The sequence below is a fragment of the Pocillopora verrucosa genome, chromosome 7, assembly GCF_036669915.1.
Source record: "Pocillopora verrucosa isolate sample1 chromosome 7, ASM3666991v2, whole genome shotgun sequence".
Lineage (NCBI taxonomy): Eukaryota > Metazoa > Cnidaria > Anthozoa > Scleractinia > Pocilloporidae > Pocillopora > Pocillopora verrucosa.
In genome coordinates this window covers 21,467,979-21,493,016 of record NC_089318.1, presented here as the reverse complement: position 1 = coordinate 21,493,016, position 25,038 = coordinate 21,467,979, and the positions used below count along the sequence as shown (strand labels likewise).

At 36.6% G+C, this 25,038-nt stretch overlaps 4 protein-coding genes across 4 annotated transcripts; 2 read left to right on the top strand and 2 right to left on the bottom strand.

Moving 5' to 3' along the window:
* On the top strand, positions 1-6,151 carry LOC131781421 (ubiquinone biosynthesis monooxygenase COQ6, mitochondrial). Its single transcript, XM_059098075.2, has 13 exons — positions 1-170; positions 284-415; positions 709-767; positions 1,126-1,332; positions 1,784-1,858; positions 2,257-2,364; positions 2,560-2,622; positions 3,011-3,118; positions 3,707-3,791; positions 4,176-4,299; positions 4,453-4,568; positions 5,230-5,396; positions 5,966-6,151. The coding sequence occupies exons 1-13, from the start codon at positions 14-16 to the stop codon at positions 5,993-5,995; spliced, it is 1,431 nt and encodes a 476-aa protein (XP_058954058.2). The 5' UTR covers positions 1-13; the 3' UTR covers positions 5,996-6,151.
* Positions 6,152-6,521: 370 nt separating this feature from the next.
* On the bottom strand, positions 6,522-13,091 carry LOC131781435 (sphingosine-1-phosphate phosphatase 2). Its single transcript, XM_059098091.2, has 3 exons — positions 12,401-13,091; positions 11,022-11,111; positions 6,522-9,494 (listed from the first exon to the last, which is right to left on the bottom strand). Exons 1-3 carry the CDS (start codon positions 12,995-12,997, stop codon positions 8,958-8,960), a joined length of 1,224 nt encoding a protein of 407 aa, XP_058954074.2. The 5' UTR covers positions 12,998-13,091; the 3' UTR covers positions 6,522-8,957.
* Positions 13,092-14,772: 1,681 nt separating this feature from the next.
* Positions 14,773-16,670, bottom strand: LOC131781446 (uncharacterized). Its single transcript, XM_059098101.2, has 3 exons — positions 16,563-16,670; positions 15,873-16,062; positions 14,773-15,580 (listed from the first exon to the last, which is right to left on the bottom strand). The coding sequence occupies exons 1-3, from the start codon at positions 16,656-16,658 to the stop codon at positions 15,480-15,482; spliced, it is 387 nt and encodes a 128-aa protein (XP_058954084.2). The 5' UTR covers positions 16,659-16,670; the 3' UTR covers positions 14,773-15,479.
* Positions 16,671-16,729: 59 nt separating this feature from the next.
* On the top strand, positions 16,730-24,338 carry LOC131781407 (T-complex protein 1 subunit delta-like). The gene is made up of 13 exons (XM_059098053.2): positions 16,730-16,976; positions 17,048-17,100; positions 17,764-17,853; positions 18,871-18,979; positions 19,591-19,733; positions 19,942-20,063; positions 20,545-20,683; positions 21,171-21,310; positions 21,505-21,601; positions 21,984-22,222; positions 22,993-23,227; positions 23,614-23,727; positions 24,087-24,338. The coding sequence occupies exons 1-13, from the start codon at positions 16,871-16,873 to the stop codon at positions 24,099-24,101; spliced, it is 1,602 nt and encodes a 533-aa protein (XP_058954036.2). The 5' UTR covers positions 16,730-16,870; the 3' UTR covers positions 24,102-24,338.
* Positions 24,339-25,038: the final 700 nt, after the last annotated feature.

Here is a 25,038-nt window from a genome sequence, read left to right as displayed (position 1 = left end):
TCAGCTTGGAACAATGTTTTCAGCTGTGAGGAAATCTTTGAACTGTAAACAGTTTTTGAAACTTAGAGTGTGTTCTTTATGTACAGCTGCTAGTAAAGATACACATGATTTCTATGATGTTACCATCATTGGTGGTGGAATGGTCGGCTCGAGTTTGGCCTGTGCTCTAGGTGAGAAAGAGGACTTCTCCATGTCGGGATGTTATGCAGTGATTCAGCCACTGCATGCAAACAGTCTTTGGGTAGTTCTGTAAATCATATTTGTGTTTTTTGTTTCCCACAAGGACTAGAGAAATCTTTGGATGATCACAAGATTCTCTTATTGGAAGCAGCTCCTGACAGACCTCAAAAGATCACCTCAGTATACAGCAACCGCGTTAGCAACATTACACCTGGTTCCAAAAGGCTTCTGGAAAGTAAGTGCTATTTGATGATAATTTTATAGCCAAGGTTATAAATTTAACCCTTTACACTTGTACACTGAAAGTTAACATCAGTATGCGTATTCTATATACTGTTCTCTATACATTTACTGAGGTGCTGACTTACTCATAATTTCTTTAAGATTTACCTCAGGAAACAAGACAGCTATTGAACTTAAAATCCCAATACCATTGTTTACCATCAAGTATTTTGAATTCATGCATGATTAGATTTCTTGTAAATACAAAGATCTGTTTAAGTTGTGTATGATTATTTTTGTTGTAAGGTATTGGTGCTTGGGATCATATTTGTGAAATGAGACAAAAGCCTTTTAGAAGGATGCAAGTAAGCTTTAAAATTATAATTACTGCTTTATATTTTCATCTTATGTAAGGGTTACTCCTCTTTACTCTGTCTCTCACCTCATGAATCTGCTGTTTTCTTCATAACCACTGAGCCTTACAATCTTGGGAGTGACTGAGGAGGAATTTCTTTTTACTGCAATATCTATGCATTTTCAAACAGAAATATAACAAGAAGAAAAGAAAATAATCAGCTTGTGGATATAACTTGTAATTCGTGATTCTAAGAACATGGGAAATGTTCGACAGATAATGCAGAGAATCAGAGAGTAATTGTCTCAGGAGGTAATTTATTCATGGTTATGACATTCTTTTGTTTTTTGTTTTTTTTTTTTGTTAAGGTTTGGGATGCTTGCAGTGATGCACACATCACATTTGAATCAAGTTCAAGGGATTTGGATGGTTCAAAAGACATGGGATTCATTGTAGAAAATCCTGTCACCCTTGAGGCCCTGAGAAAACAGCTAAAAATGCTTCACTCGCGAGTGAAGGTTCTGCATGGAACAAAGCTCAAGAAATTAAGTTTGCCTGATTTAACAAAAGATTTGGTATGGATGGATATTTATATGAAGTTAATATTTTATCTTTTTAATACAAATTTTGCATAATGATGAAACAAGTTTGTGTTAAGTGTTATTATCTCTTCAGAAAGATTACTTGCTACCCATAATCCTTGAACAAAGAAGTAAATACGAGTCAACTGTCAGCTGAAGTTTAAAATCATTAGGAATTTAAATTCATTTTCAACTTTTCCATGCTATGGTTGTAATTTTTTTAAGTAAATATTAAATTAAACCATTTTAACAGTATTGGTGGACTTGAACATAGATTGATTTTATATTCAGGAGAGTTTTGATACGATTCCAATTTCAAATCTGCCACACAAGCATTTTAATTGATTTGAAATAATGAATCCTTGGACGAATGCATGATTATTGTCAGAGCTTTACACAAAAATATTAGCTTGATATCTTTGTTAAAAACCATGTGACTTTGAAGGATAACAAGGATGTTAGTCATACATGGGCTTCCTTGGAGCTGGAAGATGGAAGGACAGTTCACTCAAGACTAGTGGTATGTGGCAAATATAGAGAAAATTTGTGGTTTCTTTTCCCACTTTACCACAGCAACAAGTGCCCTAGAACATATACTAAGTCATTCCATGAAGTAACTCTTATTTTAGAATTCAAATCCAAGTCCTTGTTTTTAGAAACCTATTAATTTCCAAGTCCATTCTAAAACTGGCATTTAGAATCAGGTTAAAATAGTGGTTTTAGTCCTAAATTTAAAACACTTAAAATTTTGTTGCACATTCTCTGCATGCCAAACTTAAAACATGGAATCATGTAGGCTGAGACAATACAAAGCCAAATGTTGATGGCCTCTAGTGACTGGACACCCAATGAGCACAGCTTTGGGTTTGGACTATGTATTGTTTATAAAATAAGTGATCCAGTTCATTCCTTTGTAAGATAGGAGCTGATGGTCCACAGTCCCTGGTGCGACAACAAGCATCAATGGATTGCCTCTCCTGGAAATATGATCAGACAGGAGTTGTGGCAACTCTTCAGTTGGGAGAGGTAGTATTATGACTTTGCAGTAATCTTCTGTAAAGATGATGCAGCTTTTACTTTTAAAAAAAAACCTTCTTGCTCTTTGTTAGAAATACTGACTGATGCTAGTGAAGGCTACCTGAGTGAGGTTTTCTTTAAGAGAAGAACTTCAAGTAACAGTCAGATTTTTTTTTAATTTAAAAAAGTGTTTCTCTGCTGTAGATTACAGATAACCTTGTTGCATGGCAGAAGTTTTTGCCAACAGGACCAATAGCTCTTCTACCAGTGAGTATAATTATGTGGGATGATGTTAAGTGCTTCATGTTTCAGATCCCAGTGCATGCACAAAATCATTGTAAATTTACCACAGACTTTTATTTATTGGGTACAATTAATTTACCATCAATGAAAGTTAATCCTAAGTTTGATGGTCTCTATCTCCGTTTCCAAATTAGAGGGATCTTTTGGCTTTCCTAAGATCCCATTATGGATCTTCAACAGAGCCTTAGATTCATTTAGAGTAGAGACCCACATGAAAACTATTTGCTGTTTGAAGAATATACCAGGAAAAAGGAAAGAAAAGAAAGATGATACAGTTAGTTTATTATCAATCAACATGATTTTCCAAATTTTTTTCACAATTATTTTAAATTAATTTATGGTCTCTATTTAGCTCACAGACAATTTAAGCTCATTAGTGTGGTCAACAACTCTGGAACATGCTAAACAGCTGGTCTCATTAGAGGAAGATAGATTTGTTGATGCTGTAAACAATGCATTTGTAAGTTTTAAATATGAACTATATAGGTCTATTATCTTAGCTTATTTTTTCTTTTGCTGAGCATTTTACCCCTTATAGTGACTAGCACTGTATTTCTCCTTACAATATCACCCTGTAATCACACATCATGCAGAGTCACGAGAATAAATTCACTAGAATTTAATATTGATTGTCGAACGAATTCTCCTTGTCAGCACCTGAGGGATTATGTATAGAGAACAGTATAGAGAATATGCATACTGGTTTTAGGGTGTTAAGGGTTAACATGGTATCATTCCATATTGGAAAGAAGCGTCAGAATTCATAAATCTATTTTGTAGGTCATTTGTCAAAATTTTATTTAAAGAATGTTGTAATTAAGAACCAAAATGTCCAAGGTTTTACATTCTAAAATATTTATGTTTTCTTGAGATGTTCTTTATTATAATTATCACACATGTGATACAGATCGAGACCAACATATACTACAGATGATGTCTGATTTTTTTCATATACTACAGCCTCTTGGCTGTAGTATATGAAAACCTTCATGTTTCCTCTTTTGTAAGCTTAGAGCTTTTATATAATTTTTTTCTTAACTTTTGTCAGTGGGAGGACTTGGACCGCAATCCTTTGGTGGATCAAGCCACAAGGATATCATATATGTTAGCTTCTTTCGTTCAGCCATGGACAAGTAAGGTCTTTCCTCCCAAGTATTCAATTCTCCTTTCCATTTCTCCTTCTGTCTCCCTCTTTTTAAATTTCCTGGCTATGTAAACTGATTTATTGATCAGAAATTATTTTACTCCTTGGCTTGGCTAGCTTTTATTTTCACTAAGGAAGAGAAGTGTTTAATATTCTTTGTATTTTCACCATCTCTTTTTGCAACTGAGTCAATGGTTGCTATTAATTATTTACATTTATGAATCAACAACATTGCAGTTTTTAAAATATTTATAGAAAACCCTGGGGCAAATTTATATGTTGGGGCTGCAATGCTTGAATCTCTCATTCCTAATTTTGTTACTCCTTCTGATTCTTTGTATACAAAAACTCTTATGCTGCCAATTTGTTTCAGAGGTGGGATCTGGTACCCAGTCTCCCCCTAGTGTGAGTGGTGTTGAGGAAGGTAGTCGAGCAATGTTTCCATATGGCTTTGGTCATGCCATGGAATATGTCAGACCAAGACTGGCTTTGATAGGGTGAGTTAGTCTTTTTGTTATAATGGTGACACTTGTAAGATGTGTTGAGACAATTTGTACATAACATAGAGCCCCAAGAAGGATAAAACTGCGTAGCACTTTCACTTGTGTGTTCTAACTACAAAGTTAACATTTAACATATTTCTCTTATAGTGATGCTGCTCATAGAGTCCATCCTCTAGCTGGACAAGGTGTCAACATGGGGTTTGGAGACGTTGCTTGTCTAAGAGATGTGCTGTCGGAGGCTGCACAGGAAGGAAAAGATCTTGGTAATTAAGAATCAATCTTTCTCAAGATCTATAATTAGTATAAGTCAACACGTTACTCTAAGTACCTGGTACATAACTTGGCTCATGTCACATGAAGTGATCAGGATTGTTACTCCATTTTCTGAGGCTTGTCCTGGCAGTTTTTTGGTACCAAGTTAAACTTAGGGTGAAGGGAGCCCTCACTGTGAGAGCTTAACCTCTTGAAATCCCATGAGTGAGCAAGATAGAATTTGTCCTAACAACATTGATACAATATCAAGCAGACAAGTGACGAGAACAAAGAGAAACAACTGGGAATTATTAGTTTATCCAATAGCAAATTCTCCAAACTTAAATCATAAGAATTGTATGACATACAGGAAGGAGAATTACTTATAAGATGTTGGAAGTGAAAGGGTTAACAACACCATCACAGTGACCTGGCTTGTATGCCAAACGTCAGGCCATCTTGACTCCCACAACTTTCCCAAGCAGGAAGAGAAATAGCTATGCTATCTTAAGTATTTTTGTAAGTCTTACTACTTTAATTTATAGATCAGTCAGTCATGATAAAAAAAACACAAACAAGATAACCATCAAAGAAAGTAGAAAATCTCTTGGCTTATTACTCAGAATTGTATGTCATGATTCTATCGTCTTAGACCACTTTTTCCATTTCCAGGATCTTTGGAGCATCTTTTAACATATGAAACAAAACGGCAGCAGAGTGTAGTCCCTATGATCACAGCTATTGATGCTCTCAAGAGACTTTACTCAACATCAAGCCCTCTCCCACTTCTTGCACGATCAGTGGGGCTCATAGCAACCAGTGCTATGCTCCCTATCAAGGTAAGTAAACAGTTTTAGTCAATGAAATTTAATAGTTAATTTGATTAACAAAACTTACCATTGTTAAAAGAAATTAAGCCAGCATTGATAGAAGTATTGCTACTAAAAGGGTTTTGTGTGGGTCCTGAAAAACCTGGAAAGTCCTGGAATTTTATCTAGACACTTTTCAGGACTATCCAGTCTTGGAAAAAGACTTCAGGTCTTGGAAAATCCTGGAAATCTGCTTACCTCAAGCAATAAAATTTTCAGAATTTCCATGATAAGAAATGTTTGAACTGATTTTGAAATCTTGGAAATGAAAAGGTTAATGTGAAATTTGGGGTCCTGGAAAAAGTCAATCTGAGCCATAGAAAAGTCCTGGAAAAGTTCTTGAAATTTGCCTCTGAAAGAAGGAAAGGAACCCTGTAGTAATCTCTTTATCAGTCAGAAGCACTAAAGGGGAATGGAGAAGAAAGACAAGTGTCTAAAACTGCCTAACTTTGATATCCCCTTTTCTTCAAATTTTTTGGAATCCCAGAATATATAAATGATTTGTTAAATAATTCTCTCTGTTATATTTTTGTTTGTAGGAACAGATTATTGACTTTGCCATGAGATAGTGCCACACTGATCTTAAAATTCTGGTCACAAAGGAAGAAGCAATGCACCTTTACAAGAACATAGGTAGCAATGTGATGTCCAAACATTGCAGCACACAGAGTTGTTTGATGATGTTTTAAACTGTTGTTAAACAAATTTATGAATAAAAGTTTTTCTTGAACAAGATTAACTACTCAAACAGTACCTCTCTTCATGGGAACCTGTGATTTGCTAGGGGAAGGCTTATAAAAATTTTGGGAGAGGTGGGGGAAGGGCTATAAACTGGTATCTGATCTGTGAGTATTATGTCACCTGGGATTGCTGGGAGGTTTTCTTTCAGTTTTTGCTGTCAATTCTGCATCTGAATTTATATTTAATTTACCCCAACCTATCTAATATTCAAAACCATGATCTTCCCAAAAATTAAAAAAAAAGGAACAGAATGGTATCACATGACTACTGTTTATGCATTTTTGACCTCTTCCCAGAATAAAAAAATAATTCCTTATGTATCCATTACAAACATAAGAAACATGTGCCAGGGAATCTTTGTTAGTGAAGTTTTTATTATACTTTACTCTTGTTTCTCTATCTATTGACAGAGATGAACCACATTTTGACTGTGCTTACACAATTGCTCAATGTTACTAAAACACAACTTGACTTTAGTTTCTTGTCAAACACAAAGTGTGTCTTGAAAAATCTAAGAATTCAGTGCGCCCACTATATTTAATAAAAGAGTTAAATTGTTATTTAGTAAAACCCCCTATTAGTTTGTACCTACTTCTGATTCAGTTTGTAAAGCTTGTATAAAAAGTCCCTGGCCATAACTGACCAACACATAGTTTCTCAACACCCTTTATAATTTATTACATCCTTTGGCAAAATAATAAGAGTAAATAAACTCTTCTGTCTGAGATAGTTATCTTCAAAACACTAAGTTTGCTCAACTAGTTTTGCAAGAAAAAGTGTCTACTTAAAACGAGAATGGGAATCATGCAGAATTAGGGGTTAAACCTAGAACCTACTCAATCATGACAGATCCTTATTCTCCTTGAGTGCAGTGATAACACCAAAGAGAAAAAGGCTAAGAACTAGGCTTGATTATCTCTAAAATCTTCCCAAAAGTTCATTATTATTTACATTATCAGAGAAAGAAATAAAGATTTGATATTAATAGCAGTGCACAGCACTGTCTAGTAAAATAGAAGCAACTCATATTATTTACATAGCTTTTGATCAGAAACAATTCTGACATGTTAATAGATACTAAGTACATGTTAGGATGTAATACAAAATGAAACTCACAAAGCTTAAAACACATTTTTATATGGAATGTAACCAAAACATTAATTGGAAAATCCTTATCTTACCTTACCCAAAAGAGTATTTTTATAATGCAAAACAAAGGCAAATAGTTAAAAAATTATTTTGGGGCACAACTTTTGAGAACAATGTTGAGTGAGGCCATTTTTAAACTAGACAATGAAAATAACAGCTGTCACTGACATCAATCCCAAATCATTAGTAATACCCAAAATATATTTTTTCTGGTATTTTGCTTCCTGCATAAGAATAGTTTTTGGAAGAAGAAAAAACGAAAATATGTCCAAAAACTTAAAAAAATTGTTATAACTATACACAGAAATCAGCTACAGCTCAACTTTGACACCTCTACAATTCTCTTGCACCTTGAATTCCCTTTCTACAACTAATATGGATGATATTGTGTTTAGAACTGTGGGAGAGTATGTCTTTCAATCATTCATCTGGGAAATTATCAAGTTTGTTGTTCGAGAAAACATTCCACAATTTCACCTTAAAAATAAATTTAACACTTCAAAATTATTTTGAACGGCCAACTGCACCTAACCATAATCTTATCAATGAGCTCATGACATTTACTTAAAGGTTACTTTTTTGAGGCCAAGAAATGGGAAAGTTTGTGTTGCAGAAAAATTGAAGACATTGCACTTAACATCGTTGCCATCTGTTTTAGTCCCTTTTCTGCAGCTGATGTTATGCCTACATGATGATCATAATAATGATTTACTAAATAATGAGACAGCTCTGATATATTTATGTTGCTTAGTAACATGTTCATACACTTAAGCGAAGTGAATTTTACCCACTCTGTGATTGGTCTTTGCTGAAATGATCTATCAAGGTATAGATACATGGCTACATAGGAAATGTGTTTACCTAGTTGCTCAACATGGTGCTTGGTTTAAATAAAGTTTATAGGATTACTCTGAAGTTAAAAGATGTGACATTGAAAAATAATTTAGCAGAACATGATTACCATCAAGATGAAATAAACCAAGTTATTGGTGACCTTGAAAAATATTTGCAGTGGAATCTCTGGGCAGTTGAGCTACTGGGCAAGTTTTGAAATTTTCTCTACTTTCTTTTGCTATTTATTGTGATAAAAAAAGATTCCAGCTTTACCATGTGCCAGTCATTGATTACAGAACACACCAACAATTGGTAAGACCATCAGTTTTTGATACCATAGAGAGCTGGTAAACAGTCCACAAAATCTGAAGCCTATAATTGCTGATGACAAATGTCATCAATGTTTTCAACCAAATACTTAGCCATGCTGCTTACCAGCCCTTAACTACATTGGTTTATATATTTACATTTTTGGCTCTTTGTTAATGCAATTCTTTGGGAGTATAACTACAAATTCAATAAAAAGAAATTCCAAGATTCTAATCTTTTATCTCACAGTGGCACAGAATGAAAATTTTGTTTACAAGGTTAAGGATCAATTATACCTTTACTCCTTGAATGATGATCAGATCAATGCCAGTATCTGAAAAACTGCGTGTCTATGCCTTCCCCAGTCCAAAATTAACCCTAACCTGTTATCACTTGTCTGTTATCAGGTTAAGGGAGGGTTAGGGGTGTTTTTGCTCAGATACTGACATTGATCCACGACTTCAATAGTAATCAGAGAGAACCGCCACTGTGAGATGGTCACACTCCAACATAAGCAAAAATGTGAGGAACAAAGAACACTGCAGTGAAGCCAACCGTTATATATGTGAGGAAACGATGGGGGATTTCTGAAACAGATTTCATCTTCTTTGGATCAGTCTCTGCAAGAAGCCATGGTACAACTGTATGTACTGTTGACTTCATCACTGCACGCGTTGGAATAATCACTCCAACACCAAACAAAAACTTGCCAATCATCCAAAACATCTCCTCATAACCAGGAATTCGGATTGGGTATGGTGCCCCTTGGTAAGGGTCGGGCACCCCTTGAAAGTAAAACCTTCCCCAAGTACCAAGCAGTGCTCCACAGGCTCCAAATATAATGGTAGCAGTATCTGCTTTCGTCTGAGTGTATTTTGGTGGTGATGGATACATGAGGATCATGATCATTGGAACCACGATGAGAAAAATTGGTGTGTTTGGAGAACTGAACACCCACTTGTCAATAGACACATCCAGAAGTGGAATCACAGTGACAAGTAAAACAACAGCAAATGCAATGCCAACAAGAAGATCCTGCAAAATGCCAAAATGCAAATCAAATCCATTGCTCTTTCTTTCTACCCCTGCCATGTTTTAACACTCAAATATCAATATGCAAATTCTCCAAATTGTTATTCATACATTTCCTAAAGGGCTAACAAGGAGAATTTGTTAGACAATCAAGAGTTTGTTTAGTTGGTGATCATTTCCTTAATTCTCACTAGCCTTATGTTTGATTCAGCAGTGATACCTTAGTGAGAAAATAGATGCTAATCACACCCAGAGGTTAAAGGGTTAATCAGACAGACATGTTCCTTTTCATGATCAAAGGAAAAAATAAACTTTAACATAGCAATAAACAAAATTAACAAATCAAAATAACCACAACAGTTATTAAAAATAACCACAACAGTTATTAAAAATAACAATAAATTTAATATTTATAACATGTACATATTCATTTACTTATGCTCATACGTGCAAAGAGAGAAACAAATGTCTCAAATAAACATAAAGTGCTTGAAAATCCCTACTAGCAGGGGGGCAGATCAGTTGGCTACTTACACAGCGCAGCCAAGGAGTTGAACTCAGGGCAACCAAGAAAAAATCTAGTGGGTAACAGGGTGGAGGGCTTAAACCTGGGACCAGCAGATTACAAGTCCAGCACCCTAACCACTCAGCCATGCTGCCTCCACACACTTAAAAAATAATTTGAAGGGTTGTCTTGTCTGTTATGTTTCCTGCTTATTGGAAAATTCAAACTCCCTTTAAAGATTAGGAATTAAATATGCCACTTCATAAGACTTGACATTTGACTCAAGCCAAAATCCAAAGTCTTCAAATTTTGAAATTTCTTATTTTTGACCTTACATTTGGAAGTTAATCATTAAATAAATTATACCAAGTGAGAGTCACAAGTTCTTTTTACATCTTAATCCTTTAACCCTTGAGACTGATTAGCATCTTATTTCTCCCAACAGTATAACCCATGCATCACGCAGTAAGGTCACGAGAATAAATGAAAATGATCACAAACTAAATATTCTCTTGATTAATAAACAAATTCTCCTTCTCAGCACCTTAGGAAATGTATAAAAACAGTATGGAGAATGTGCATACTGAAGTTAGGGTGTAAAGGGCTAACCATTCAACTTGAGCTCTAAAGATCCCAATACTAATTCTCCCTTCTTGTTGCCATTAACTCTTCTAAGTGAACTAGACAGGGGAATTTGGTCTTATTCCAAAACAACACCCTCTTTCTGATAAGCTTCTCTGTTCTCATGATCTGTTTACAAGATAAAGATGTATAGCTTGTTGGAATTATGAGGAGAATTTACATGTCAATTACTTTTGGGAGATAAACAGCTAATGTAAACAAAGCTGCACCTAGTAACTTCTTCTACAAGTTAACAATGACAAGGGTTCCAATTGACATCAACTCTTAAAGTGATAGGGAACAGGAACACTATATAACAGGAAGCATGAGACAACTTTCCCTCTTGACTAGAGAAATCACATTCTTGTGCTGACAATGAAATTTTTGAAAGTAAATGTATATACCTGCAGTGTGTGCATTCCCATGTACAGACGACTGGTTGATACCAGAACACACCAACATATTCCAAATATAACACCAATGTATAAGGGATACTACAACAAAAATAAAATCCATGTGAGAACAACAGTCAGTTGTTTTGTTTTTAATCTATTAGATTGTAGAATTTTATGTTATTACGTAATTGTGCCCCTTGATAAATATTTCTTTTAAAAGATGGGGTACCAAGAAGACTTTGCCGGTAGAATTCCTTGGAAAACAAGGTTATAAATGCTATCACCCTGGTCCAACTTCCTTGTAATCTGAAACTGCAAATTCCAAGGAGGAACTCGAAATTTTTTCATGCTTCTTTTCAAAGATGATGAAGATACTCTGATAGCAATTTGTAAAGCATTTTTAAATAAAGGCAAAATGCAATTTGTATTGTTAAAGGCTGCATTTGAGCTTGAAGTATTTTGTACACAAAATGAGGCAAATTAGAGCACATCACTTGACACTGGAGACAGTACTTGATTTCACTAATTTTTGCAGGGATCATTTTTTATTTCCTTATCAGCACCTTGCTATCAAGAAAATGATGCAAGTGATCCACCAATCTCTCAAATTTGCCTTTCAGAATTTTCAGGAATTTTGTCTGATCTGAGCTGAATCACTTCTTGACATCCAAGTAGCCATGCACTGAAACTCCTTACAGTCGCCAATTTATGTTATCATTTCATTTGATAATACTAATTACCCTGTTATACTCTCCCACCAATGCAGCACCACAAGCGATCCACCGATCTCTCAAATTTGCCTTTCAAAATATTCAGGAATTTTGTCTGATCTGAGCTGAATCACTTCCTGACATCCAAGAAGTCATGCACTGAAACTCCTTACGGTCGCCAGTTTACGTTATCAATTCATTTGATCACACTAAATGGTAAACTTTCTGCACAGCTCCCTACTACATTATGCATTCAGTTCTTGGATAGAGAAAACAACGACAAAAAATACATTGCCGTTGAGAAAACAGATTTGTTTTATTCATGGGGCTGTGCGGAAATTTTACCATACTAAATTACCCTGTTATACTCTCCCACCGACGCAACACCACAGTTTCTTACGAAACTTACTTCCTTTGGCATAACAAAACTTGTATACAGTATCAAGACAAAGGAGTGTGGAAAATTTCCCGTTTACATAAAACGGTCATTAACATGACAGTGTAGCAAGCCATCGATTCGTTACGAACGATGTTAGGACAATTATCTCTTTGATTAGCATGTTCCCACCTCAAGTGACATATTTACATGGTCTGATTGCAACAACAAGTGTACAAGGAGCTAACCCTAAACATATTAATAAACGTAACAGGTACAAACCACGACAAAAATGAGCTTACCTGGTAACGATCGTAACTAAAATACACCAAACAAAACGGAATAATAGTCCCCACCATCGCGTGGGTCGACGGCATGCCATATTCCACTTGGAAACGTTTCTCCACAGAAATCACTGGAGGAGATGGCGGTCTTGGCCACTGAATGACATCTTTGGCACTCTGACCTAGGTACATAATAACAGCCCATAAAATAACAGTTCTTCGAGCGAGATATTCGTCAATGTTCCAAATCAAGAAAGGAAAAAATGTGAGATAAAACGACTCGTAGCCCAGGGTTGAACCAAACACGAAAAGCGCGTGGAAAAATCTGTTGCACTCGTACTGCTGGCCGATTTTCTTTTCCTCGCCAGCTGATTTGGACTTCTCTAGTGGCTCAGGCTTGACGAATCCGTTTCGCAGATGGGCGTGATTTGAACCGTTCGTGAGAAGATGGTTGTTGTGTGTAGAATATCCATCGGAAACATGTCCATTTCCTAACGACGAGGAGTCGTTCTGATCACGCATCTTGAAGAGGTCATCTTTTTCGTCCACCCTCCTTAGACCAAACGTCTGTTGGAATTTAGCGACAACATAAGGATCTCCTAATGCTTTGAGCATTGTGAATTAGTGTAATCCACAGCTGGTTTGAGCGGAATTTGGGGTTACGGAGGGAAGTGTGACGTGCCGGCTGCTTGCAAGGGAAGGTCAGGCTCGGTTACTCAGGTGATAAATAAGCGAACCCTTAACTTACCTAATATGGATATGCATGATCACGCCACACTAGGTCACTTGCAGGACACGTGATAAATGGGGGACTCCCTGACCCAGAAATGGATGATTTCCTCTCAGGGATTGTACAATATTGTGTACAAACTTTATTACTTTATTTTCAGAATACAAGGCTGAAATATTTTCCTCATCGATTAATAAACTGCAACATGGAAGCAAAATCCAGAATTAGAGAAATATTTTTTTTAGCTCGGTAAAGAAATAGAAAAACATCTTTCTCTATTTCTTTACCGAGCTCAAAACTTACTATCTCTTTTATTTCTATCTACAAACATTACGCTTTTGACAGTGCAGATCCTAGCAGTATACAGGAAGCGTGTGATCTAAACTTCGTAAAAGACCTTATTTACCGTGGAGTCTTTGTGGCTCAGTGGTTAGTGCATCGAGCGCGTAAACCGAATGACTGAGGTTCGACTTCTCATGGGAAACTAAAATTTTTCTGTTGTCGTGACAAGACGAAAAAAAAAACCATCTTTTATTTACCGAGCTCAAAACTTACCATCTCTCTTATTTCTATCTACAAAACCAGAGTTACTCCCGAATTTTCAAGAAATTATTTTCCATTCTGAAAGTTTGAAAATTTCTTAGATGAGTCTGTCCGTACCCTGTATTCTCATTCTTGCGTGATTGATGACGTAATATTGGGTAGCATCCCGATGAGCGGGGAACTCTGAACAACCGATTCCCGAAGGGTGAGCGCTCTATTTATGACAAGCAACAAAGGAAATTATCTTCAGGAGGTCATCTCGGGTCGATTTTTGTACTTTGCGCTGTACTTTGCGCTGTACTTTGCGCTGTACTTTGCGCTGTACTTTGCGCTGTACTTTGCGCTGTACTTTGCTTTCGCTCATGAATTTGAACAAGTTTTTAAAAGGCTGTTTGCACTTCTTTACCGTTGCTAACCTATAAAACAGTTTCCAAAAATGTATTCTATGCCTCCTTTTCACGGATAGCCGATTAAAGACACGAGACCTCCACGCAAACTCTCAAACGGATGATCTCAATACACCGGAAATAGAAAAAGAAATATGGTTACAGTCCGGTCAAGATCATGACTGAAACACCTCACGCGCGCGTACTAGCCACGAGTGGGAAAATCACTTCGGCACCCGGAAGCCCATTTTTGATAGGGCCGCGAACATCACAAATTGGCTTAAATTACCGAGCTCATCTTTTCAGAAGACTCATGGTTTGAGGAATTTTTTACGTTTCGCAAATTAAGATCAATTTTTAGGAGTACAAGGCACAAGAGTTTTTTTTAACGCATTTTGGCTGAAAATATTTTTTTTCAGGGAGAGAGAGAGAGAGGGAAATAAACGGCAGAAAAAATTATAATAATAGGAAAGTAAAATTCCAAACCACATTTTAATGGTGTAGTAGATAGACATGAATGGAAATCAAGCTCTTTTCATCTTCTTCTCATGGGAAGTGTTTGATCTCTAATATCAGTTTTGATTTCTTGAATAAATCTTGTGATATCAAAGAGCAATTACCTTTTTTGCTAGTGATGGGCAGGGTAGGTGTATTGGGGGAGGGGTAAGGTGGCCTGGAGAAAGTGGGAGAGGGCTATTACAAGAATCATCTACAAAAAGAAGGAAAGAAAGAAATGTTCAAAAACTTTATCCTGAGTATTTAAAATGTTCAGTTAGAACTCCATTGTTCAAAACTTCTTAACAGAGATATGTCTTACAATCAAATTACTGAAAACATTGTTTTTAGCATTTTATAATCTACAGTCCATATCCACTGTGTTTCTGGGTAATGCTGAGTAAATTATGCATCATTGGAAATGTTTAACATACATACTTAAAGACAAAAGTAACATAAGCTCTCCAAAAACATCTCTTGTCCAGTAGATTGGACTTCAGCCAGATTATGGAGTCCTATTTTCAATACTGACAAGCTGTAAGGTCCCTTCATAAAAGGACCTTAAAGCAATTTCCATAACAGCAGTTTATAATCGAATCTTACAAGCTGCTGTTTTCTGATTTACAGTTGTTACAAATGTTTCTCCTCAATTACCTCTTTAACTCCCAAGATCCAACAAGTAAGTCTCCCTTCTGACTGCTATACATTACCTTGAGAACTAGACTGGAGAATTTGGTGTTCTATTAAAATAACACCTTCCAAATGATAAATAACTCAGTTCTCATTACCTGTTAGCCAGATAATGTATTTGAATCACAAGGAGAAATTACATGTTAATTCCTTGTAGGTGTTATAGGGTTGACAGATGAAGTAACACATGAAAGGAAGTTACATTTATAGTAACAATAGTTTATTCTCTCATGGATATTTTTCAACAGCATTGTCACCACCCACTGTCCTTGCCTGAGCTCTTGTTCGAGGGTCTGTCGATCGCCAGTTCAGCCGGACTTTTAAAAAGTCTGAGCGTTCCAATCCCAAAAAGTCCTAGGTGAAAGAATAATTAAAGTAACATTGATGCAGTGTTCCTAAATGAGGGAGGAATGCATTCTGGTTTGAACCCCATGAAGCACATTTTTTCAGTTTTCTTCACGCTGATAATAGTACCCAACTATGATCTGGTGGGCACAGGTTCAAACTGTATCAATGCCTTAATACTTTCAGGCTTCTTTAGTTGCAATCCCCTAAATACATGCAGTTCAACTGCAAGGATTGTTTCATCATTTACTTTTAAGAAAAGATTTTGGCATGTTTTCATCAAAGAAAAAGTCTCACATACCCACACCAAATAATCCAGTCATGACCTTTGCTGGCATGTTCGAAGCTGGGATAGTCTTGACAGTATTCAACGCGATGTATCCACAAACATAACACACTGATGCACCAATGAACTTACAACTCACACAATCCTCATTAAACTCTATGTCAAGCTTCCTAACCAATGCTGACCAACTGTCATTGGTATTTTCCTGTGTAAGAAAAAGAAGATGAATGTGAAAAAGATGCATAAATTAAAAAAGGAGGCTATGGATGAAAACAACCATCAGGTTACATAATTTCATTAGTTTTTTTAACCCTTCATCTTCCATGAGTGACCATTTCTCCTTACAATATCAATACAATATCAACCAGATAAGTGATGAGAATAAAGAAAAATATAAATTTGGGGAAAATTAGTTAATCCAAAAGTAAATTCTCTGAACTAACATTATAAGAATTGTACGGTTGACAGTAAGGAGAATTACAAATTTGATCTGGGAGATAATTAAATAATAATCAAAGAAATACCACTACAACTTGGTAACCAACTCAAAAAATAACACAATCGCACGATGTCGATACAGTACAATTTGTACTCTTTGTACACATTCAATTGCGGTGTGACTTGCACACGGTGACCCTACTTTCCATAATATCCAGGCTGTACAAAAATATATTTATCACGTACAGACAAGAAGGATACCCATACCTCCTTATAAACCGGTTTTGGTTCTTCCACTACCTCAGGTAACTTTTCTAACGGAGGAAGTTTCTTGTTCTCTTCTGAGTTAGAGGAAGACGCCATATTGTAGGCCTTATTGAACACGTTATGTAAGCCTGCATGAATTCTAGTCATCTAGCACCAGTCTATGCAGAGCTCTTTTCAGCTGGTGTGGCTCTCTTAAGCGCAAGCATTAGGTTTTCCTATAGAATCCGTTTTCATCGTCTTGCTACAGAACTTGATTGTAAAGTTTACACGTTAAAGAGTAAGGATATTAATTGAGGAATTTATTCACAATGCCTGAGGCGAAGACAAACGCTGGAGATGGAAATAAACAAGGTGCTTTCAAAGACAAGGATAAGCCCGCCGAGATTCGTATGAGTAACATCACAGCAGCAAAAGGTGAGTATTTCTGTCCGTGATTCAATATCTACAACGGGAGGATTTACAAGAGAACTATTTTGCGTTCTTAGCTGTTGCAGATGCGATCAGAACAAGTCTTGGGCCTAAAGGGATGGACAAAATGGTGAGTGACAGCCACATGTAGCAATGGAGCTATGCAGTCTTGTCACTATCGGAGTTTTGTTGGTGAAACAAACGTGTTCACTTTGTATGGTTGCACAAAGCCTCTTTTTGGCTTAAATGTTGAATTTTTGTAACGTATCCGAAATTGAAGTGATGGCAGACTTGATACGACAAATTATCCAGACTGGAAAAAAAAGGTTTGAAATATATTTTTCAGTTTTTTTTGGCACTCAGCCAGATTGTCAGCCGGCAACTTTGACTGATTTCCAGCCGTCAACTTTGAGATGTTTCCATTTCCATCTCTTAACCCTCTGACCCCTTAAGAATTCCTAGCATCTAATTTCTCCGCACAATATTACCCCTGAATTGCACAGTAATGACATGAGAATTAAGGAAATGATCACCCAAACTATGATGGGATGTAAAAGGTTAATAAATCAAGTTTTAAGCCCCACAGCCTTAAGCTTTGTAGCTTTATGAGTTAGTCAGCCTCATATACTCTCTTGCATTTTTTATAGATATTTTGGGTGATGGGATACTGGTCTATGTTCTAATTCATATTCACTTAAAAGGAATTGTAACAAATCCCTCTGTACAGCTTAGTACAATGCTTATTCCAAAAAATTGAACTTATTGTTGTTTGTGTTCTTGGCTACTGTCTTAGATCCAAAGTGGAAATGGTGATGTAACAATCACCAATGATGGTGCCACAATTTTGAAGCAAATGCAGGTGTTGCACCCAGCTGCAAGAATGGTAAAGTGGTTATTTATCCATATTGAGATATACAGTAGAGTTTCTTGTTAGTAGAGGGAGTGGAAAGATATAAAAAGTTAGTTAGTTATGATTAACAACTGCATCACTAAGTGGAGGTTGGGTGACCAAGACATCCAGGAGCTTCCACTATTGGCAGCCAGCTCCTAGATGGAGACTGCTCCCATGGCTGGCAAATCCTGACAACTCAGCCATGAGCTCTCAGGCAGGAAAGGGAAACAGGCACCAGTCACACTGAATAAACAGTGGAAAGAGGGAAGGAAGAGGGAGAAAAACTACCTGGATAATGAGCTGGCACTTCAAACAATGCTGAAAGTTCACACTCAAAGCTTTCACAAGAAAGCCTTAAATGAAGAGTACACGGAATTCCCACGCACACGCATATGCAACAACAGCAGACTACTAGAGAAAGCTGATGCTCTTTGTTGTTAACTCTGTTAAATTACATTAAACTGCATATAATTTTTACTGCAAAATTTGTATTTAATGTTTCTTGCTGGAGTTACATGCTGTGCTCCACTACTGATGTAAAATGCGAATCTGTACCAAGTGTTTGTTTTTACCCTCTTCATTAAATAGCTTGCCCACATTTCTGGCTTGTTATTCAGATGGGAGGGAGAAATCAAATGGTTGCTCCAACAACTTTACTGTAACTGATACGTTTAAAGTCAATAGAAGCAATCAACATGGGCTTGTTAGGTGTACAGTTGTACATTTAGACCATCTGTAAAGTATGAATTAATGTATCTGCTGTGTTCATATATATAATGCCTTGAGAGTCTTATAAATTTTTTTCATGCAGTAACTTGTTTCCAGGACTACATTTTTAAGCTTGACTGCTTGAGTTGCAATGAAACTAGTGCTTATGTGTGTTATGCAGTAAAAAATTTGTTGTCTTTTCTCTCATAAATGAGTTTTAGGTTTTGATACTACTGACAGCTTTTGTGTACCATCTAAACCACATGAGTTAAAATTATATATCTATTATTGTGATTTTAGCTGGTAGAGTTGTCTAAAGCACAAGACATAGAGGCTGGAGATGGTACAACAACTGTAGTAGTGATTGCTGGAAGCTTACTCAGTGCTAGTGCTAAACTACTGGAGAAAGGTATCTTGTTACTGCATATGCCTTACAAGGATTAATTGTGTGTGGAAATTAGATACAGACACCATGTAAGATTTATCGCTTTAAATGTGCTTGGCTAGATAGTTTGAGCAACATTAGCATCTTTCTTGAGTTACTTACATTTAGTGTAATGCAAAGAATGACATCATACCCTCTTCATTTAATAGCTTGCTTGAACTAATGGCTTGTTATTCAGATGAGAGGGAGGAAAAAAATGATTGCCCCCAACAACTTTTTCATTAATCTTTTAATGGTAAGGTCACTTAAGGCAACCTACAACTTCTCTTAAAATTATGTGAGAAAGGTTTGGTGAGAGAACTCTTAAAGTATATCTGCACCAACTTGTTTACCTCCTGTTTCTTTTTAATTACTTGTGGTCCTAGAGGTAAAACAAAAGACAAAGAAAACGTTGATTAGAGTCTAACAAATTATTTATCTTTAAAGTCTGGTCTGAGAGCATGATGTACAAATGTACCTCAAGATTTGGACTGGGAAATTTGCCTTCCAGAGTAAGAAAGATGTCACAAAAATAAAGACACTAAAGTGATCAGACGCATTGATCTTTTTTTAACAGTCTTTCTTCATCATTGTAGGAATTCACCCCACCACTGTATCTGAATCTTTTGAGAAGGCAGCTGCTAAGGCAGTGGAAATACTGACAACCATGTCCATGCCAGTTGCTTTAAGTGACAGAGCATCTCTACTGAAAAGTGCAATGACATCCCTCAGTTCTAAGGTGATGGGGCTGGCACCAATTATGTGTTAATTAAGTACTGTCAAGTAGTTAACTCTACTCCACTCTACTTCCAGCAGGTTTTAAGCAGCATGAAAGCATTTTTTTGACATTCTTGTCTTCTTTAAATCTGAGTAGTGTTTTTTTGAGATTTTGCCATCTCTTTAGATGTTGTTTGTGGTCTTAATACTTCCTTTCATTTCCTCATTAGGTTGTCTCTCAGTACTCAAATCTCTTGGCACCAATCACGGTTGATGCTGTCCTGAGAGTCATTGATCCTGCAACAGCTGAAAATGTTAACCTTAAAGATATCCGAGTTGTGCAGAAATTAGGGTATGTCATTAAAATGGATTTGCTTAAATTTTTCCCAGTTCTGATTCCATGTAGCAACATTAGGCTGCAAAATTGCTTCTCTGTAAGAAGATTTGTAAAGATGGGTACAGTGTGCTAGGACTCTGGTGTACAGCTATGATGACCAAATGATTGCCCCCATAATATTCTTCTGTGATTAATCAATCTGCACCATTGAGTGCTGTCTGAGCTGTTTCCTTGTATAGTGTTGATATTTTACCATAGTGAATATTTTCAGTATGTTTTGGTTCAGAAAATTTTCTATCTTGAATGTTCATGATATCACAATTCCTGTCTGTGACATGACTGTCAGACAAATAACTTGAATTGTGGAATTAACTCTGAGCTTTTATTAACTCATCTTTGGAAACTCTTGCTTCCTCTTCTTGTCTTGGCATGGTCTTGAACAATGTTAACAATTCTTTTACCTTCTTCACTGAGATGGTTGTGTTTTGTTTTTCAGTGGCACAGTAGATGATACAGAGCTGGTGGAGGGTCTTGTTCTGGAACAAAAAATCAGCCATTTGGCTGGAGGAATATCGCAAGTGGAGAAAGCCAAAATTGGACTTATACAGTTCTGTATTTCTCCTCCAAAAACAGATGTAAGTTTGAATGGATTGATAACTTTGTGTGGATAGCAAGTAAAATTCACAAATCTGTATCTAATTTAATAAAAGATAAGCAGTTTTTCAAGCATGGGGGTGCACTGATTTTGCTGATAGGCTAGGCAAAATAAACCTGTACAGATTTCTGATGTTAATATAAACAAGACCAATTTTCTGTTTACTATATTCAGAGTTAAAATCACCCCAAGAATTCACAGTAATCATATTAAAGAAACCTTTTTTAACCCTTTAATTCCTGAGAGTGACCAGCATCTAAATTCTCCTTTCAATATCACCCCTGAATCAAACATTAAGGTTATGAGAATAAAGGAAATGATCACCAACTGAAGAATCTCTAGATTGTTTAACGAATTCTCCTTGCCAGCACATTAGGAAATTTATAGAGAACAGTATGGAGAATATGCACACTGATGTTAGGGTGTAAAGGGTTAATTGACCAGACTATGAATTGTTTTCCTATCAGATGGAAAATCAAGTAATAGTTAGTGACTACACACAGATGGACAGGGTGCTACGCGAGGAACGTCAGTACATCCTTGATATCTGCAAGAAAATAAAAAAGGCAGGATGTAATGTTCTGCTCATCCAAAAATCTATTCTAAGGTATGTTGTGCACATTTTTCAGCTTTTGTGTTTATTTGTAGATTGGGTTGTTTGTTATTTGTAGATTGGGTTGTAGATTGGGTTGTTGATTGGGTTGTTATTTTACGACCAGGCAAAGAAGGCACAAGTGTAAATTTTTGCAGAGTTTTTATCTTTATCTCTGTTAATATTCTCTGCTGTTTTCTGTTTTACAGAGATGCTGTCAGTGACTTAGCCCTCCATTTCTTGAACAAAATGAAGATTCTTGTTGTTAGGGACATAGAGAGAGATGAAATAGAATTCATATGCAAGGTAAGTGAACCTTGTGGGGCTAAGGAATTTATTCAAGCAATCCAGGGGAAAATAGTCACAAATAGTAGAAAGATGTAGCCAAAGAACTCCATTTTGAAGTTCATAGAGGTTACTGGAAAGGTGGTACACATTTTTGTCTCAAGATTCTTGTGTGAAAGCGTATATTAGTTATAATGTTATATAGGGTTGAATCTTAATTGGAGGGAAAACGGCTGAAAATAAACTGTAAGCTGTTTTTTTTTTTCTGAAAGTGTTAAGAACTTATTAGTAGATTGATATTAATCTTGATTTGAGTCAGTCGTGATTTAAACAACAATTTTAGGTTGTCACTACCAGAACTTTGAAAATGAATGCAGTAAATTTGTTATCTTCTTGATTTCAGAGCTTAGGATGTAAACCAATTGCCAGTTTGGATCACTTCACTCCAGAGATGTTGGCAACTGCAGAGCTTGTGGAGGAAGTACCCCTGGGTACCAGCAAAGTAGTCAAGGTAACAGGGGTAACCAATCCTGGTCGAACTGTCAGCATATTGGTGAGAGGATCCAACAAGCTTGTCTTGGAAGAGGCTGAGCGATCACTTCATGATGCTCTTTGTGTTGTGAGATGCTTGGTTAAGAAGAGGTAACTTGTGAATCATGAAAACGATATCTTAGTGGAAGATCATTTCCCTTGAATGTGGTAGGGGAGGAAAAATGTCCATAAACATTGAGTCAAAAGGAGGAAGAGTGTAAATATGCAAGTACCAAAGCCTTTTTCTCAAGCTTGTTATGATTACTGATTAGTTTTCTTTACTCTGGTACTTCCTTTATACTTTGAGTGTATATCTATTAGTTTAGCGGGCCGAATTTCACTGTGCGGCCCCATAAATTCAAAGTTTGTTTAAATTGAGATCTTCCCCTTCATAAGCCAGAGTCTTAGTTATGCAATTGTAAGTGTGAGTAACACAGTATGCTTATAAATCTTCTAAAATATATATAAAAATTGTCAACGTTATAAAAAAAGAGATTTCTATCAGAAATCTTCGTACATGCCTCTTACTAATCTTGTTTTCTCGGTCCGTACTTTAAATTACGGAACCTTGTGCTTGGGCCGTAAATCCGAGCAGAAATAACTCGGTCTGTGACTTACAGTACGGGCCAAGAAAGCGAGGGTAGTAAGATGTATATATGAAGATTTCTGACAAAATTCCTTTTTTTCAACGTTGGCTATGATTATATGTATGGTAGAAGGTTTATAAGCGTAGCATGTTACTCACACCTATAGTTGGACAACTTAGACTTCGTACTGGATTAACAGGGACAGAGTCATTTTTCATATTTGTTCTTCAACCGGTTCATTTCTTATTCATTTTATTAGTTGATTTAATTCATTCTGATTCTTGATATCAACAGAGCTCTCATAGCGGGAGGCGGAGCTCCAGAGATCGAAGTGTCCATCAAGCTGGCTGAACATGCGCGCACGTTGACAGGGATGGAGGCGTATTGTGTCCGTGCATTTGCAGAGGCGTTGGAAGTTATCCCTTACACACTCTCCGAGAATGCTGGTCTGAATCCTATTGCTACAGTCACGGAGCTAAGGAACAGGCATGCAAAGGGCGAAACTACCGCAGGAATAAACGTCAGGAAGGTAAGATCCGGGAAACTCTATTCAAGTGTTCAAATGTATATTTTGTGGACCGTTTTTACTCCACAACAGTTACATATAGAAGTCTGTTATTCTTGTTATACTTTGTCCAACTCCAATAGTTCTTTAAATAGCTTGACGTTTTCTATCATGTTTGGCCTTTTGGCGTTTGGTTTTTGAATTGTGCCCGGCATCATTAAGAAAAGTAAGTTGAGCACAGCGAGATACATTGTTTCATAACTTTTTCTTAGGAAATTGACTTGTTAACCTCTACGTCGTGTGCTACGGGCAGTTTCACTCGTATGGCGTTTTTTTTTCTATTTGTCGGCAGAGTTTTATTCAGTTTTCTTTTTTCATATTTCATTTTTGTTCATATCTTTGTTTTTCAGGGCACAATTACTAATATTCTAGAAGAGAACGTTCTGCAGCCGCTTCTCGTGTCAACCAGTGCCATTCAGTTGGCATCCGAGACAGTTCGTAGCATTCTGAAGATCGATGACATTGTAAGTATAAATAACTATCATTGGTAAATTTAACGGCCTTAAGTTATACAAGTTATTCTAAGCAGACCGCACGCAACCGGGATATTTTCCCCGCTGGTTTCATAATGACGGAAGTTAAGTGAGAGTAACAAGGAGCGTTAGAAACAGCAATATACAATGACAGCTATTTTTTTATGGCAGAAGTTAAAGATTAGGGTCAGTGTGTTTAAACAGGATTACCAAACTTTTGATTTAGCTGTTCACAGGTTTAAGCCTTTAATTCCACCATCCCTTCCTCACAGTAAGATGAACTCCCACCAAAATCTGGAAAATTGGAAAAAGTCAGAGCAAGAATTAATTTCTGAAATCTTCTTTTACAGGTAAATACAAGATAAATGTCGAAGGAAAGATATCATTAAGAAGCCATGTGCCGCTGGGATGCGAGCGCGTGTACAGGAGAAACTAAAAAGACCACAAACAGATCGAAACCTACTCAAAATAAACTGTTCAGCTTGATATGAACAATTTGCACAGTGTTGAGTCGCCAGTTTCTCCATTATGAAATGGAGACATTTGGCAACTGAATTACTCAGAATTCCTGGCTTTCAATATTATTAAAGAGAGTGAAATACTTTGTGTTTAAATTATCATTTAGTTGACGAGTTCAAGGGTGTAGACAGGATCCTTCAAAATGAGGTTCCTTCATCGCTGTCGGATTGGAGAGGGTGCTAAATATTAGTTTGGGAGTCACAAACATGTAACCTGGTGTGTTTCAACCGTTTACTGTCTAACATCAGGATATATATTCTCCATACTGTTCTCTGTGCATCTCCTAAGTTTCTGACGAGGAGAATCACTTCCTCTATTCTCGTGACCGCAATGCATGATTCATAAGTAAGGAGAAATTAGATGCTAGTCACTGGCAGGGGTTCAAAGTGTTTAAAATGTTTCATTGTGCGTTGTTGAACTGTTTGTCTGACATTTTGATAAACTAGACGAGGAACAGACCTAAAAAACGCCAGGGCGTGTCACGAATAATCGCGATTCCTTTCTCTAAATACCGGTAGCAATTCTGTTAACAAGGGGGGTAAGTTTCTAAAGAAACTGTGGTGCTGCGTCGGTGGGAGAGTGTAACAAGGTAATTTTAGTATTATCGACTGAGTTGATAGCGTTAATTGGCCACCGTAAAGAGTCGAAAAGCTGACGTTTTGAGCTTCAGCCCCTCGTCAGAGCGATTGACAAAGGGCTTAGCTTTCTAACTCTACGGTGGCCAATTTACATTAACAACTCAATTGATAATGATAAATTGTCAAGCAATTCTCTTAACTTATT

Coding starts and splice junctions, on each gene's coding strand:
- LOC131781421 (XM_059098075.2), top strand. CDS start 14: ATGTTTTCAGCTGTGAGGAAATCTTTGAACTGTAAACAGTTTTTGAAA. Junction 1,859..2,256: donor CAGTTCACTCAAGACTAGTG/GTATGTGGCAAA, acceptor TTCCTTTGTAAG/ATAGGAGCTGATGGTCCACA. Junction 3,119..3,706: donor ATGCTGTAAACAATGCATTT/GTAAGTTTTAAA, acceptor AACTTTTGTCAG/TGGGAGGACTTGGACCGCAA.
- LOC131781435 (XM_059098091.2), bottom strand. CDS start 12,997: ATGCTCAAAGCATTAGGAGATCCTTATGTTGTCGCTAAATTCCAACAG. Junction 11,112..12,400: donor TTAGTTACGATCGTTACCAG/GTAAGCTCATTT, acceptor TTTTTGTTGTAG/TATCCCTTATACATTGGTGT. Junction 9,495..11,021: donor TGGGAATGCACACACTGCAG/GTATATACATTT, acceptor GGCATTTTGCAG/GATCTTCTTGTTGGCATTGC.
- LOC131781446 (XM_059098101.2), bottom strand. CDS start 16,658: ATGGCGTCTTCCTCTAACTCAGAAGAGAACAAGAAACTTCCTCCGTTA. Junction 16,063..16,562: donor CAAAACCGGTTTATAAGGAG/GTATGGGTATCC, acceptor TTTCTTACACAG/GAAAATACCAATGACAGTTG. Junction 15,581..15,872: donor GACTGGATTATTTGGTGTGG/GTATGTGAGACT, acceptor TCTTTCACCTAG/GACTTTTTGGGATTGGAACG.
- LOC131781407 (XM_059098053.2), top strand. CDS start 16,871: ATGCCTGAGGCGAAGACAAACGCTGGAGATGGAAATAAACAAGGTGCT. Junction 20,064..20,544: donor CGAGTTGTGCAGAAATTAGG/GTATGTCATTAA, acceptor TTTGTTTTTCAG/TGGCACAGTAGATGATACAG. Junction 22,223..22,992: donor AGATGCTTGGTTAAGAAGAG/GTAACTTGTGAA, acceptor TGATATCAACAG/AGCTCTCATAGCGGGAGGCG.